Here is a 16,626-nt window from a genome sequence, read left to right as displayed (position 1 = left end):
CTGTAACTTTAACACATATATAGTGCATCATTCAGTAAATGATTTCTGAAACACAATATCCTGATCATGGATGAGTCTAAAAGAAATGAAATATGGAATAATACAAGTATCATACATCACTGAAAAATGGCATATTAAGATATCTCTTCATATACCATTAAATGTTCTTAAAGTGACTTTGAGATATCCCTAATAATAGACTACAAAATTAGTACTTACCCCTAAAATCAATGTTTAGCATACTTACCTACGATTGCTATAATACGTAAATCCTACAAAAGGTAACTGATTGCCAACAAAAGCTTTAGGTATAGGGAATGTTTCTTCATCTCCTTTATCTTCTTCCAAGTCATCAAAATTACTTGTATCAATGTCGCTACTTAAATCAGGTACAACTGGCGCTACAGCTAAAAATGGAAACAAAATTAGTAGTTTACTTCAAATTTAATATAAAAATAAAGTGAAGCAAAGATTCCATACCAACTACTAAGTTTCTTACATACAAATAAGTTGCAAACCAAATTCCAAATGGGTTGAATCCTATTTCACCCAATTTTATTAGGGCTATTAATCAACTGATATTGACCATTACAATTCTATGAAACAATTATCTCCTATAATTATCATCTATACTTCAAGTTTAATTTGAATATTGCAAGTATAAAGGTTTTAGAATATACCATAATATAAATATGCAAAAACAGTCAGGACTCTACAAAAGACTTTGCAAAAACCACAGCATAATAAATTGTACTCAAAACTGATTGATTTCAAATGAAATATTCTGTTAATCTGCTCTGTAACAAACTAGAAATCAAGGTTACCTACCTCTTAGTAGTCCTGGATATAACATTTGGTACTGAAATATATTTATTAATCTAGAATTTAGATGGTTAGTATCCACCCCTCCCCCCAACTCAATATCTCTATAAGACTAAGTCACAAGGAGCAATGTATTTTGAATTTTATTTTCAGTCTAGCTACCTTCCCTGAATCAAGTCATTAAATGATGACTCCATGAGGTATTTATGAAATGGCTGTTAGGAAAAGAGGGTAGAGATACAAAACATGTACACAGAATCTTCGAGAGTTATAAATGTGATGGAGAGCAAGACTCATAAAAATTTTAAGTTTATTTATTTTGAGAGACAGAGAGAGAGCGTGTGCTCGTGCACTCAAGTGGGGGAGGGGCAAAGAGATAGAATCCCAAACAGTCTGCATACCCGCAGCACAGATACCAACATGGGGCTCAAACCCAGGATCTGTGAGATCATGACCTGAACTGAAACCAAGAGTCAGACACTCAGCCAACAAAGCCACCCAGGCCCCTCATTTAATAAGTATATACGGCAATGCTTAAATCGTCATAATATGGGAGAAAATAACATGAAACTAATATTACAACTATTTTATTTTGGAACTTGAATAGGCTACAGAGAATACACCTAAAAATACATTTTAGAGAAAAAGCTTTTTAAAGATACAGTAGTATTAATAAAACATTATGGAAATATCAACTAAACATTGAATAATTATTTTAGATATAATCATCTCATGTTTCTTTAAAAAAGATGAAGATGAGCAACAAAAAATAATTGACCTGGTTTCACAGTCTTAATCTTTTATATAAAGGAATCATTTTTCTAATGAATCATCTGGGTATTCCAGGCAAGAAATAACTATTGATGCGCATCACAGATACAGTGAAATATCTGATGAATCTGAGAATGAAACATATTTAACCCTAAGAAGCTATAATATTAACTAAAAATGAATGAGAAAAGACCTTTTCCACCATTCTCTCTTCTTAACGACCAGGAGAACTGCAGTCCTGACTAGACAATTCTAGCTTCCTAATACTACTAACTGCCTAATTTGTAAAATGAAGTGGGAGGAAAGTTGCTTCTTCTTATAAAGTATGTAAGCCAATTATGGTCTTGGCATAAATTGTACTTTTAAACAGTGGTTCCCATTTTTAAAACAACTTTGCCTCCCTCTGGGACATTTGGCAATGACTGAGCTCTTATAACTGAGGGAGGTATGCTCCTGGCATCTAGTGGGTAGAGACCAGGGAACCACTAAACATCCAAGAAAGTTCAGGGTAAGCCACACACAAAAAGACTTATCTGGTCTAGTGTTGAGGCTAAAAACCCTACTTGAAAATTATCATATAAGAATGATTTTAAAAGGAAGCAGAGCATGCTTGGTGATTTTTTTCTTGCTATTTCAGATGTATTTAGTCTTTTCATAGATAACACAGTAGGGGCACCTCGGTGACTCAGTTAAGTGCCTTACTCTTGATTTTGGTTCAGGTTGTGATCTCATGCTCATGAGACTGAGCCCTGTATCAGGCTCCGCACTGAGGGTGGAGCCTGCTTAAGATTCTCTCTCTTGTTCCCTCTGTCCTTATCCCCTGCTCACATGTGCTCTCTCTCAAACATTAATAAATAAATAAGGAAATACAGATAACATGCCATTTCAGAACAGTTTTAAAATGGGACAAATTCTGTTTAAATTTTGAGGTACAAGTAGGGGAAATCCTGGGAGAATTATAAAAGTAATATTTCTTCTGCTTTTAAAGTACAACATTTAGGCTTTATAGATACCATATAATCACATCAGAACTAATAAATAAGAGTAAGTATAAAGATAGCTTTACAGAATTACCATTGATATATACAGTAGTCTATTTATAAAAATTTACCTTTCAATAAATAACTGGGAATATAGGAACCATGTTCTATAAGAAAGAATCCAGGTGACGCCATAAAAACATGGCAGAGTAAGGAACTCTAAGAAGCTACCTTTCCACTGAAATAACTATTATGCAGGCAAAAACTATCATAAGCAAGTTTTTCATAACTCTGAAATCTAAGAAAAGACTTGCAACAAGCAGGGGAATGTTTAATGAAGAGAGAAGCTAGTAAATGTTGGCATTCCAGGAACTGTAACTGGCTGACCAATGAGATAATAATGGAAAAGGAACTTCGGGGATCACACATGACAAAGAATACAGACTTTGTAAAAATAGTCTGGAAAAGTCACTAAACAAATGGATGACTGAAGCCCACAGCAAGCAATAATAGCAAACCTGGAAGGGGAGAAATCGGATTTCCAGAGTTTATAACACTGTAATATTTAGTATGTCCAGTTTTTAATAAAAAATTACAAAGCATATTAAGAAACAGAAAAAGTAAGGCCTATTCACAGAAAATGACAGAAAAATCTCTGAGGAAACCCAGGTATTAGATTTATTAAACAAAGACTTTAAATAAATTGCCTTAAATGTGCTCAAGGAAACCATGGACAAAAACTAAATGAGGAGTATGATATCTTAACAAATAGAACATACCAAAAAGGAAAAAGAGGGAACCAAATAGAAATTCTGGTACTGAAAAGTACAATAGCTAAAAGTAAAAATGTACAAGGGTTCAACAGCAGATTTGAGGAGGCAGAGGAACCAGTGAACTTAAAGATAGGACCACTGAAATTATCAAGTAAAGGAAAAGAAGCAAACAATGAAAAAGTCAACTTTTGGGACACCATAAATCATACCAACATATACATTAGGAAAGTCCCAGGGAAGTAGAGAAAGGGGCAGAAAGAATATTTAAAGAAATAATGGCTCCAAACTAACCAACTGATGAAATTTAAGAATCTATACATTTAAGAACTCAATGAACTCCAAGTAAGAAATTCAGATCCACACCATGACATGTTATAATAAACTTTGAAAAGACAAAGAATCTTGAAAACAACAGAAAACCGACTTATCGTGCATCAGAAATCCTCAATAAGATCAAGAGCCTATTTCTAAGCAAAAACTTTGAAGGTCAGAAGGCAGTGGAATGACATATTTAAAGTGCTGAAAGAAAACAACAGTCAAGCAAGAATTCTATATCCAGCAAAATTATCTTCAAAAATGCAGGGAAATTAAGATATCCCCAGATAAAAGAAAGAGGAGTTTGTTGCTAGTAAACCTGTTTGGCAAGAAATGTTAGAGTTTTTAAGGTTTAAATGAAAGGACACTAGACACTAACCCAAACCTTTACAAAGAAATAAAGAAATAAAAGTAACTACACTGATAAATGTCAGAGCCAGCTTTATATATTTTTGTTATATAATCCACTTAAAAAAAAATAAACCCACTTATCCCCCTATATGACTTAAAATAAAATGGGTAAAATAATTATAAATTTATGTTAATAAGCACAGAATATATACAGATACAATTTGTGACAACAACACAGAAGAAAATAGATCTGTATAAAAGCAATTTTTGTATGCTTCTGACAGTAAACTGTATCAATTCAACCTAGACTGTTATCAGTTTAGGATGTTAAATATAATCCCCAGGATGATGACAATAAGAAAATGACAATATATGGAAAAGGAATTAAGAGAGGGAATCAAAACAGTACACTATAAAACAATCCATTAAATACAATAGAAGGCAATGATGTAGGAGATGAGGAACAGAAAAAAATCAGACATACAGAAAATAGAACAATGGCAGATGTCTTTACATGCAGTATTCACTTTAAATGTAAATGAATTAGTCACTAATAAAACGTAGAGATCTGAAAAATGGATTAATAAAATTGATCCAATTATATGCAGTGTAGAGTCACTTTAGATCCACAGACATAAAAATGTTAAAAGAATGAAAGATATTCCATGGAAAAAAGAGCTGACGTGGCTATACTAACATCAGACAAAATCAGTAAAATGGTTAGAAGAGACAAAGAAAAACAGGACATATTGATGACATTGATAAAACGGTCAACTCATCAAGAAGGTGCAACAATTATAAACAACACATTAACAACACAGCTCCAAAATATTTGTAGTAAAAAATGACATAAATGGAGAAACAGACAGCTCTAAAATAATGGGGTCATCAATAACCCACTTTCAATAAATGAACCAAACAATTAAACAGAAGATGAATAAGAAAATGCAAGACATGAGCAACACCATAAATGAATTAGATGTAACAGACGTACAAAGCTCACTCCACCACCAAGAGCAGAATACAAACTGCACATGAAACATTCTCCAGAACTATATGTTAGATCAAAAAAACAACTTAAGCAATTTAGAGAGACTGAAATCATACAAACCAGCCACTATGGAATGAAACAAGATCAATAATAGAAGAAACACGGTTCACAAGTATGTTGAAAATAATATGCTTTCTTTTTTGTTAAGTTTTTATTTAAATTCCGGTTAGTTTATATACAGTATAGTATTAGTTTCAGGAGTAGAATTTAGTGATTCATCACTTACATATAACACCCAATGCTCATCACAACAAGTGCCCTCCTTAATACCCATCACCCATCTAACCCATCACCCACCCACGTCCCATCCAGCAACCCTCAGTTCATTCTCTATAGGTAAGAGTCTGTTTCTTGGTCTGTTTCTCTTTTTTTCTTCGTTTGTTGTGTTTCTTAAATTCCACATATGAGTGAAATCATATGGTATGTGTCTTTCTCTGACTTATTCCACTTAGCATAATATATTCTAGCTCCATCCACGTCATTGCAAATAGCAAATTTCATTAAAAAAAAAAAAAGCTATTTATTTATTTAAATAATCTCTACACCCCACATGCGGCTCTAACTCATGACCCTGAGATCAAAAGTCCACATGCTCTTCTGACTGAGCCAGCCAAACACCCAAAGATTTCATTCATTTTGGTGGCTGAATAATATTCCACTGTGTGTGTGTGATATCTTCTTTTTCCATTCATCAGTTGATGTACATATGGGGTTCTTTCCACAATTTGGCTACTGTTGATAAGGCTGCTGTAAACATCAGGCTGCATATATTCCTTTGAAGCAGTATTTTTGCATCCTTTGGGAAAATACCTAGTAGTGTAATGGCTGGGTCATAGGGTAGTTGTATCTTTAACCTCCTGAGCAAACTCCATACTGTTTTCCAGAGTGGCTGCACCAGTTTGCATTCCTACCAACAGTGTAAGAAGGTTCCCCCTTCTCCACTTCCTTGACAACATCTTTTGTTTCCAGTGTTGTTAGTCTGAGCAATTCTGACAGGTGTGACGTGGTATCTCATTGTACTTTTGATGTGTATTTCCTTGATGATGAGTGATGTTGAGCATCTTTTCATGTGTCTGTTAGCCATCTGGATGTCTTCATTGGAAAAATGTCTATTCATGTCTTCTGCTCATTTATTAACTGGATTATTTGTTTTTTGGGTGTTGAGTTTGATAAGTTCATTATAGATTTTAGATACTAATCCTTTGTTGGATATGTCATTCGCAAATATCTTCTCCCATTCTAAAGATTGTCTTTTAGTTTTGTTGACTACTTCCTTTGCTGTGCAGAAGCTTTTTATCTTGATAAAGTCTCAATAGTTCATTTTTGCTTTTGTTTCCCTTGCCTCCAGAGATGTATCTAGTAAGAAGTTGCTACAGTTGATGTCAAAGAGATTAAAATAACATATTCTTTAAAAAAAACAAAAACAAAAACAAGGAGTCAAAGAAGAAATCACAAGGGAGATTAGAAAAAATGCATTGAGACAAATAAAAATGAACAACAACCAAAACTTAAAGGATTTTGCAAAAGCAGTACTCAGAAAAATTTTAGTTGTAAATGCCTATGTAAAAAAAGGAGAAAGATCTCTTGGGGGATCTGACTTTTTTTTCCTCAATGTTTTATTTAATTGAGAGAGAGAGAGAGAGAGAGAGAGAACAAGAGAAAACAAGAGAAAACAAGCAGGGGGAGGGGCACACAGAGAGAGGAAGACACAGAATTGGAAACAGGCTCCAGGCTCCGAACTGTCAGTACAGAGCCAATGTCGGGCTCCAGCTTGTAAACTGCAAGATCCTAACCTGAGCCAAAGTCTGTCGCTTACTGAGCCACCCAGGCACCTCATAAGCATCCAACTCTTGATCTTGGCTCATGTCATGATCTTGTAGTTCAAGTTCGAGTCCCACATCGGACTCTGTGCTAATGGTGCAGAGCCCACTTGGGATTCTGTCTCTCTTCCTCTCTGCTCCTTTCCCTCTTGTGCTCTCTCTTTCAAAATAAATAAACTTAAAAAGAGAGAAAGAGAGAGGTCTCAAATCAATAGCCCAGCTGTCACCCCAAGGAACTAGGAAAAAAAGAGCAAACTAAGCCCAGAGCTTAGTTTGGAAAGAAACAACCGTAAGGAAAGAAACAACAGAGATTAGAGTAGCAGATAAACAAAATTAAGAATAGAAAATTAATAGTGAAATTAACAAAACCAATAATTACTTTTTAAAAAAGAATCAACAAAATTGACAACAAATCTTTTAGCAGACTAAGGGGAGAAAACAGAAGACACAAATCAGAAATGAAAGTAGTCAGACTTCAAGCTGTAGTCCTAAGCTATAATCATCAAGACAGTATGGTACTGGCACAAAAACAGACACTCAGATCAATGGAACAAAATAGAGAATCCAGAAATGGACCCACAAATGTATGGCCAACTAATCTTTGACAAAGCAGGAAAGAATGTTCAATGGAATAAAGACAGTCTCTTCAGGAAGTGGTGCTGGGAAAACTGGACAGCAACATGCAGAAAAATGAACCTGGACTACTTCCTCACACCATACACAAAAATAAACTCAAGATGGATGAAAGACCTAAATGTAAGACAGGAAGCCATCAAAACCCATGAAGCCAAAACCTCTTTAACCTTGGCCACAGCAACTTCTTACTCAACATGTCTCTGGAGTCAAGGGAAACAAAAGCAAAAATCAACTATTGGGACCTCAAAAAATAAAGCGCTTCTGCACAGTGAAGGAAACAATCAGCAAAACTATAAGGCAACCAAGGAATGGGAGAAGATATTTGCAAACGACATATCAGATAAAAAGTATCCAAAATCTATAAAGAACTTATCAAACTCAACACCCACCCCCCCAAAAAAAATCTAGTGAAGAAATGGGCAAAAGACATGAATAGACACTTCTCCAAAGACTACATCCACATGGCCAACCAACACATGAAAAAAGGCTCCACATCACTCATCATCAGGGAAATACAACTCAAAACTACAATGAGATACCACCTCACACCTGTCAGAATGGCTAACATTAATAACTCAGGCAACAGTAGATGTTGGTGAGGATGCGGAGAAAGAGGATCTCTTTTTGCACTGCTGGTGGGAATGCAAACTGGTGCAGCCACTCTGGAAAACAGTATGGAGGTTCCTCAAATTAAAAATAGAACTACCCTATGATCCAACAACTGCACTACTAGGTATTTATCCAAGAGATACGGGCATGCTGTTTCAAAGGGGCACATGCATCCCAATGTTTATAGCAGCACTATCAACAATAGCCAAAGTATGGAAAGAGCCCAAATATCCATCGATGGATGAATGGATAAAGAAGAGGTGGTATATATATACAATGGAGTATTACTCGGCAATCAAAAGAATGAAATCTTCCATTTGCAACTACGTGGATGGAGCTAGAGGGTATTATGCTAAGCGAAATTAGAGAAAGACAAATATCATATGACTTCACTCATATGAGGACTTTAAGAGACAAAACAGATGAACATAAGGGAAGGGAAACAAAAATAATATAAAAACAGGGAGGAGGACAAAAACATAAGAGACTCTTAAGTATGGAGGACAGAGGGTTACTGGAGGCAGTATGGGAAGAGGGATGGGCTAAATGGGTAAGGGGCATTTCAAAGAATCTACTCCTGAAATCATTGTTGCACTATATGCTAACTAACTTGGATGTAAATTAAAAAAATAAATAAAAAAAAACCCGAAAAACAAACAAACAAAAGTTTTATAGCAGAAGGAAAAAAAAAGAAATGAAAGTAGGGACACAATTACCAACCTTTTACAAATAACAACACTAAAAGAAAAAACTACAATTTTTTTTCTACAATTGTAAAACTACAATTGTACACCAACGTATTAGATGACCTAGATGAAATGACAAAATTCCTAAAAAAACACAAACTACCAAAACTTACTTCAAACAAAAAATCTGAACATACCTAAAAGAAAATTAATCAATAATCAAAAAATGTCCTAACAATGGAGTATTATTCAGCCTTAAAATGGAACAAAATTCTGGGGCGCCTGGGTGGCGCAGTCGGTTAAGCGTCCGACTTCAGCCAGGTCACGATCTCGCAGTCCGTGAGTTCGAGCCCCGCGTCAGGCTCTGGGCTGATGGTTCGGAGCCTGGAGCCTGTTTCCGATTCTGTGTCTCCCTCTCTCTCTGCCCCTCCCCCGTTCATGCTCTGTCTCTCTCTGTCCCAAAAATAAATAAAAAACGTTGAAAAAAAAAAATTAAAAAAAAAAAAAAGGAACAAAATTCTGATACATGCTCTAACATGGATGAGCCTTGAAGGCAAGCTAAGAAATACATCAATCTCAAAAAGATAAATATTGTATGATTCCACTTATTTGAGGTAACCAGAACAGTCAAATTCATAGAGACAGAAAGTAGCATAGTGGCTACTAGGGGCTGGGAGTAAAAGAGAATGGAGAGTTATTGTTTAATGTATAAAGAAATTTAGTTTGGGATGATGAGAAAAATCTGGAGATGTTTGCACAACAATGTGAAGATGCTAAATGCGACTGAGCTCTGTACAGTTAAAAATGTTAAAATGGGGGGTGTCTGGGTGGCTCAGTCAGTTAAGCATCCGATTCTTGATTTCATCTCAGCTTATGATTTCACGTTGTGAGACTGAGCTCTGCTTCAGGCTCCCTGCTGACCATGGAGCCTGCTTGGGATTCTCTCTCTCCCTCTGCCCCACCCCAGCTAGTGCATGTGCGTGTGTGCTCATTCTCTCTCAAAATAAACATTAAAAAAAAAAAGGTTAAATGTGTAAATTTTATGTTATATGTACTTTACTACAATAAAAAGATAATTTTTCTTTAAGTTTATGTTTTTAAAACATGAACCCAATATAATACTAAGAAAGTCTAAATTCCTAAGACCCTGAAGCTTGGTAGGCCCTAGATTTCTTTATGAAGCCTACACTGATAATCTCTCCCATGAGAATGTACAACTCTAAAAGAGAGGACACTAGATTTAATTAATCCACAGAACCTGGGGGTGCCTGAGTGGCTTAGCCAGTTGAGCATCCGACTTTGGCTTGGGTCATAATCTCACAGTTCGTGAGTTCGAGCCCTGCATTGGGCTCTGGACTGACAGCTCAGAGCCTGGAGCCCGCTTCAGATTCTGTGTCTCACTCTGTCTGCCCCTCCGCTGCTTGCACTCTGTCTCTCGCATTGTCTCAAAAATAAATAAACATTAAAAAAAAAAAATCCACAGAACCTGGAATAGCATATAGAACCTGGATTATGTGCTTACAGACAACAAATTTTGTTTGTTTTTAACTAACTGGAAAAGTTATCACATGAGCTGACAATTACCCCTGTTATCACCTTGCATCTTTTCCCACCAGCTATAGGTGGATTGGGTAATGGCAGTATGTTTTCTCAAATGAGATCATGAATGGCAAAATGTTTTGCAAATTACCATATTATTATATTTAGCATAGTATTATTAATATTGTATTGTCATATCTAATAATAAACGTTACCAGTTCTTCTCCCCAAAATTTAACTGCCAAGAATGTTGATTCCCTACACTTCTACTTTGTATAATACTGAATAATGGAAATCGTTAAATGGCACATGGTATTCCAGAAGATCTAAGGCTTTGCAGTCAGACAGATTTCAATCCTGACACTATCATTTGCTAGCAGTTAACCTGTAACAGGTTATTTAGGTCTTTTCATTTCTTCTTCTATCTTTAATCTCATTCCAGTCATTTCTTCAATTCTATCTCACATGAGTGGAAAAGTAATTTTACAATCTTAATACTCTGTGCCTCTAAATTAAGAGTGAATAAGATCAGGAAGCTCATGGAATTTCTGCCAAAATTCAAGCTATTTTGTACCCTGCGACCACACCATCAAGGAAGAGATGAAGATTAACTGCCATTATAACTTGTAGATATGTAAGTGGTAAAACTATGAAAAGAAGTATTATTTGGAAAAGGTATGCAATACTACCAAAGAAAATTGGAGTGTCAAAAAAGTTAAAAAGAATTATAACTATTATATAATTTTTAAAAGCTTAGCAGGTCAGAGAGGTCAGTTCACAGTAAAAGTATTCTTGGTATTTTAGGGGTGGGAAGTAAAGAAGGGGTAGGAAGAGGGAAAGGGAAGCAGAGAACAATAAGTTCTACAGACTTCAATTTCTCTTTCTTTCCTCTTTTTTTTTTTTTTTTTTAACAATAACTACAAAATAGGAGCCATTAGGATTAGGAAAAGATAGCAAAGTGTTTATGTTAAATCTAAGTACACCATAGCAAAATCACAGATAATATAGATTTTTAAAAAGATAGAGAGGGGCGCCTGGGTGGCTCAGTCAGTTAAGCGTCTGACTTCAGCTCAGGTCATGATCTCACGGTTTGTGGGTTTGAGCCCTGCATCATGCTCTGTGCTGACAGCTCGGAGCCTGGAGCCTGCTTTGGATTCTGTGTCTCCCTCTCTCTCTGCCCCTCCCCCGCTGATGCTCTGTCTCTATCTCTCAAAAATAAACATTAAAAAAATTTTAAAAAAAGATAGAGAAATAACACTAATACTAATAAAATTACCTAATTATAGAAATTCTTTAAAGTTTGATTTAAATCAATAAAGTAATTCATTTTACCTGTTCTTTAAATTAATATAAACAGTTACATTGAGGAGGTATAACAATATCATAAAATGCCATTGATTTGGACTCCCCAATTCCACTAGAAGAACTTTTGTTGGTTTGACCACTGATGTTTTCCTAGTGCCTGAAATAGAACAGTACTCAGAATATAGCATATGTTCAGTATTTGTTGACTAGGTTACCCCCTCTCCTAATTAATACCAGTTTTTCAGTACACTAAATGAAATATGTCCTCCCTACTGTTTAGAGCGATTTACTCTGTGGTTATTCTATGGTTATTTATGCATCGTTTCACTCTGAAAAATAATTTAAACCAATATGAAAGATACTTTATTTTCTTCAATCGCCTTTTAAATTTTCTTCAGATTATAATTGTATCTGTAAACTTTCAGCTTTCTTAAACTTCTAAGAGCATAGCTTGAAAAAAAAACCCACGAAATTTTTCAGTGCAACAATTCATCATCCCATTGTCTTCATCCTGGTCTTTACATCAGTTTCTCATGCAGCGTAAAGACAATAATCATGTCACATTTACTTGTCAGGAGGAGGAAGTTCTCTATTTCCCAGTATATAACTATTAATAAATTCTGAGGGTCAAGATGTGCCTGTAGCTTTTCCACATGGCAGGTCGTTCAGTGTCATTCTTTGTAGTAGTATAATTTTTTTAATTCCTCCAAGAATTTATTTCCCCTTTTCCCTCTCAGTCAACTGTATAGCCTGTATACAGTGTATGTGCTGTACCTGAAGGCAATATAACTGTTACTTTAAAAATATTTGGTAACTAGGATATTTCACTAATGTTGGCAAAACTACAAACTGCTTCTTCAAAATTAACAAGATTCATTTCTTCTAATCTTTCCCTCACAGTCTCAACTACACAGGGAGTCATTAAGACAAGTATGTACTACCTATTTAATTTGTAACTGTTTCTAAAACCACACAGCTGAATTTATTTCCATTATTACTGTTTACTGTTACTGCTACAGCAGGAAGTTAGGAACTGGTATATATTATCCTTTCTGTGAATAGGGAAAAAATTCCTGAGACTTCAACAGGAAAAAGATGAATGCTTGGCCTTCCAAATCCACAAAAAGATGTTGGTCAACTTGGGTACCATTATAATTTTTAGTCCATTATGTTAAACAAGGTTTTCTGTGAATCATTTATAATTTTAACTTTTTTTTTTTAAGTAGGGCAATGTCCTAACCTGACTGAAAATGAACCTCTTGCACACTACATATTTTCATTTCTGAACTGCAAGCTGCAAATCTGATGGAATCAAGTATACTGTAATTTCCTGTATCTACATACAAATTAAATTCTGGTATTTATCAATAATAGAACTTTATATTTTATATTTTAAGTTTAGTAAAAACAAGATAACTTGTCCTTTCACAGGAAATATATTTTAATTTAAATTACCCTTTATTAACTTTCTTCACAATGAGGTATTTTAATACTAAGACAAAAGGCAAGTCAACAAAGATCAAATATCAAAGCATGACTGCTGAGCCTAATTCCACCTCATTTATATAATATTTCATCTTGGTATCTCAAATGGGATATAAAAGAAGTAGCAGTACTATTTTCCCAATATTATCAAATAGTCTCTCTCTAATTAGGGTAGGATAATATACATAACCACATCTGTGTACTTTAGATTTTTATTATACACATATATTAGCATGGAAGTTTCAACAGATTATTTACTACAACTACTTTTGAATATCCACTGTATTGTTCAAGACAAAAATAACTTACTGTCTCTGAGTGTTTCCCAAGCCCACTGATCATTTTTGAAGAAAAGATGTCGTTTGATTTCTTCCACACCATTTCGTCCTAATCTCACCTCTCTGAATAGAGGGAAAGAAAAAAGTTACTAATCATTTAAGATATTATTATAACCTGTCCAGATATCTTTGTGGACATAATGCTAAAATCTGTGCATGATGATAAAAATAGTTTTATGTCACCTTGAAATTACATTGGTTGTCAGTGTAATTTTCAGCTGAAATTAAAAAACTAGTTGAAGACAGAATCCTAAAGAATTTTTAAAAATATGTATGAGGGGGTGCCTGGGTGGCTCCGTCAGTTAAGTGTCCAGCTCTTGATTTTGGCTCAACTCAGGTAATGATCTCACGGTTGGTGGGTTCAAGCCCTGCATTGGGCTCTGTGCTGTCAGCTTGGGATTCTCTCTCTGCCCCTCCCCTGCTTGTGCTCTCTCTCTCAAAATAAACTTAAAAATTCACATATATATATATATATATATATATATATATATGTATATGTATGAAAAACACAGACTTGTTGATACTCAATGACTTTTCTACTGACAACAAAAATACTGATAAATCACTTGCCTTGCTTCATTAGTACCATGAATGAAACAGTGAATTTTCTTTTTTTTTTTTTTTTTTATGTTATTCATTTTTTAGAGAGAGAGAGACAGAGCATGAGCAGGGGAGGGGCAGACAGAAAGGGAGACAGGGAATCCAAAGCACACTCCAAACTCTGAGCTGTCAGCACAGAGCCCGACATGGGCTAGAACTCACAAACTGCGAGATCATGACCTAAGCCAAAGTCGGGTGCCCAACCAACTAGTCCACCCAGGTGCCCCATAATACAGTGAATTTTCTTGATAGATTTTCAAAACAGTGGTAGTTATACATTTTTTGCAACCAAGAACTTTATACCAAAAGCTAACAAAAGCTCAGAAAGACATCTTAAATTTAAAATTTCCATTTAATACCCTATTATAAATATTTGTGACCAGTCAAAAACCAATGACAACTAATTTTTGACATTACTACAAAACTGAGTTTTAATGGGACAAATTACTGATTCCTGGCCTCTTAGGTATACACAGAGATAAAATGTTTAAAAATGTGCCTTTAGCTGATTTGGAAAGGAGAACTCAACAACTTCTGTTCTCTACTAGAGTGCTTATAAACAAGAATATCCCGAATTCCAAAATTTTTCATGAGTTAAAAGATAAATTGCTTTTGATATAATGTGACATCTTTTTAAGAAGCTTTCACTGGGGTGTCTGGGTGGCTCAGTCAGGTAAGCCTCTGACTTCGGCTCAGGTCATGATCTCCCAGTTCGTAGATTCAAGCCCCACGTCAGGCTCTGTGCTGATAGCTCAGAGCCTAGAATCTGCTTTGGATTCTGTGCCTCCCTCTCTCTCTGCCCCTCCCCTGCTCACACTTTGTCTCTCTGTCTCTCAAAAATAAATAAACATGGGGTGCCTGGGTGGCTCAGTCGGTTGACAGTCCGACTTTCGCTCAGGTCATGATCTTGCAGTTTGTGGGTTCGAGCCCTGCGTCGGGCTCTGTGCTGACGGCTTGGGAGTCCGGAGCCTGCCTCAAATTCTGTTTCTCTCTCTCTCTTTCTCTCTCTCTGACTCCCCTGCTCACGCTCGCTCTCTCTCTCTCTCTCTCTCTCTTTCAAGAATTAAAAAAAAAAAAATTTTTTTTTAAAAGAAGCTTTCACTGACTCTCCCAGGCTGGATCAGGAAACTTCTCCATGGTTCTATGGCACATAAACAGTATTAAACTCAGATCCCCGCATCAAGCTCTGTGCTGACAGCTCAGAGTTTGGAGCCTGCCTTGGATTGTGTGTCTCCCTCTCTCTCTGCCCCTCCCCCACTCATGCTCTGTCTCAGAAATAAACCTCAAAAATTTTTTTAAAAAATAAATAAACATTAAAAAAAATTGTTTTCTAAAAAAAGGTTTCACTGACTCCCCCAGGCCAGATCAGGGAAACTGTCCATGGTTCTACGGCATATAAACAGTATTAAACTCAGAGTACTTATCTCTCTGTACAATAAATGTCTCATTTGCTTGTCTATTTCCTCCAAAGGACTATGAGGTAGTGAACAGTGGATGTATATCTTTTTCATTTCTTTATCCCTAGCACCTAACATACAGCATAGTACTTATATTTATAGAGTACATATATTAAATGTAAAAATTTGAAATACTGTATATTTCAAGCTCTAAAGGAAAAAATGAAGGACAGTAAGTTTATTTTAATTATAATGAATTTAAAATTGAAACATATCTAAAAGCACTAGGCCTCCCAAATATTTAAATTAACAATATATAAACATAAATATCAAACATAATCTTAGTAAGTCATTTGGTTCATGCTTAAAAAAGTATACCATAAGGGTACACAAAATATGCGATTTTTGTTTCTAAAACACATACATGCATATACATTTATAAAAATGCTTACTGAATCAGAAAGACATCATACCAATGACCATCTCTAAAGGAAAGGAGGTAGGAAATACATCTTTATAGCTTTGCACTATTTACTTAATTTCAACAAATATACAATCATACATAATTAAATCTTTTTTTCCAGCTCTGAGGTACATTTGGCAAAATCTTAAGATATGTAGAGTATAAAGTGATGTTTTTACATTGTGAAAGAACGCTCCCATTGAGTTAATTAATACATCTACCACTTCACATATTTACCCTTTGGTGGGGCGGGGAGGGGTGGGGAGGGGAGTGGGTAAGAACATTTAAATTCTACTCTCTTAGCAGATTTCAACTATACAATACTGCATTATCTTAAACAGTATCAAGTGGAAGATGCATCATTTTCCCATCACTAAGAAATAAATGTTCCCAATTAAATTAATATATGCCATTGACTAGAAGATGTATTCTAATTTCAGAGATGTTAACATGTATTTAAAAAACCCTCAGGGGGCGCCTGGGTGGCTCAGTTGGTTAAGCGTCCGACTTCAGCTCAGGTCACGATCTCGTGGTCCGTGAGTTCGAGCCCCGCGTCAGGCTCTGGGCTGATGGCTCAGAGCCTGGAGCCTGCTTCGGATTCTGTGTCTCCCTCTCTCTCTGCCCCTCCCCCGTTCATGCTCTCTCTCTGTCTCAAAAATAAATAAACGTTAAAAAAAAAAATTAA

At 35.5% G+C, this 16,626-nt stretch overlaps 1 protein-coding gene across 4 annotated transcripts in view; it reads right to left on the bottom strand.

Annotated features, from left to right (window-relative positions):
- Window positions 1–16,626, bottom strand: part of ROCK1 (Rho associated coiled-coil containing protein kinase 1) — a 174,574-nt gene that overhangs the window by 91,275 nt on the left and 66,673 nt on the right. For all 4 annotated transcript variants that reach the window (XM_049619648.1, XM_049619647.1, XM_049619649.1 and 1 more), the window contains exons 9-10: window positions 13,453–13,544; window positions 248–407 (exon numbers count right to left, since the gene is read on the bottom strand). In XM_049619648.1, coding sequence (XP_049475605.1) covers window positions 248–407; window positions 13,453–13,544 — 252 coding nt within the window. The remainder of the gene's footprint in view (window positions 1–247; window positions 408–13,452; window positions 13,545–16,626) is intronic.

The sequence above is a fragment of the Panthera uncia genome (assembly GCF_023721935.1).
Source record: "Panthera uncia isolate 11264 chromosome D3 unlocalized genomic scaffold, Puncia_PCG_1.0 HiC_scaffold_8, whole genome shotgun sequence".
NCBI lineage: Eukaryota > Metazoa > Chordata > Mammalia > Carnivora > Felidae > Panthera > Panthera uncia.
This window is presented reverse-complemented; position numbering and strand designations above follow the sequence as displayed.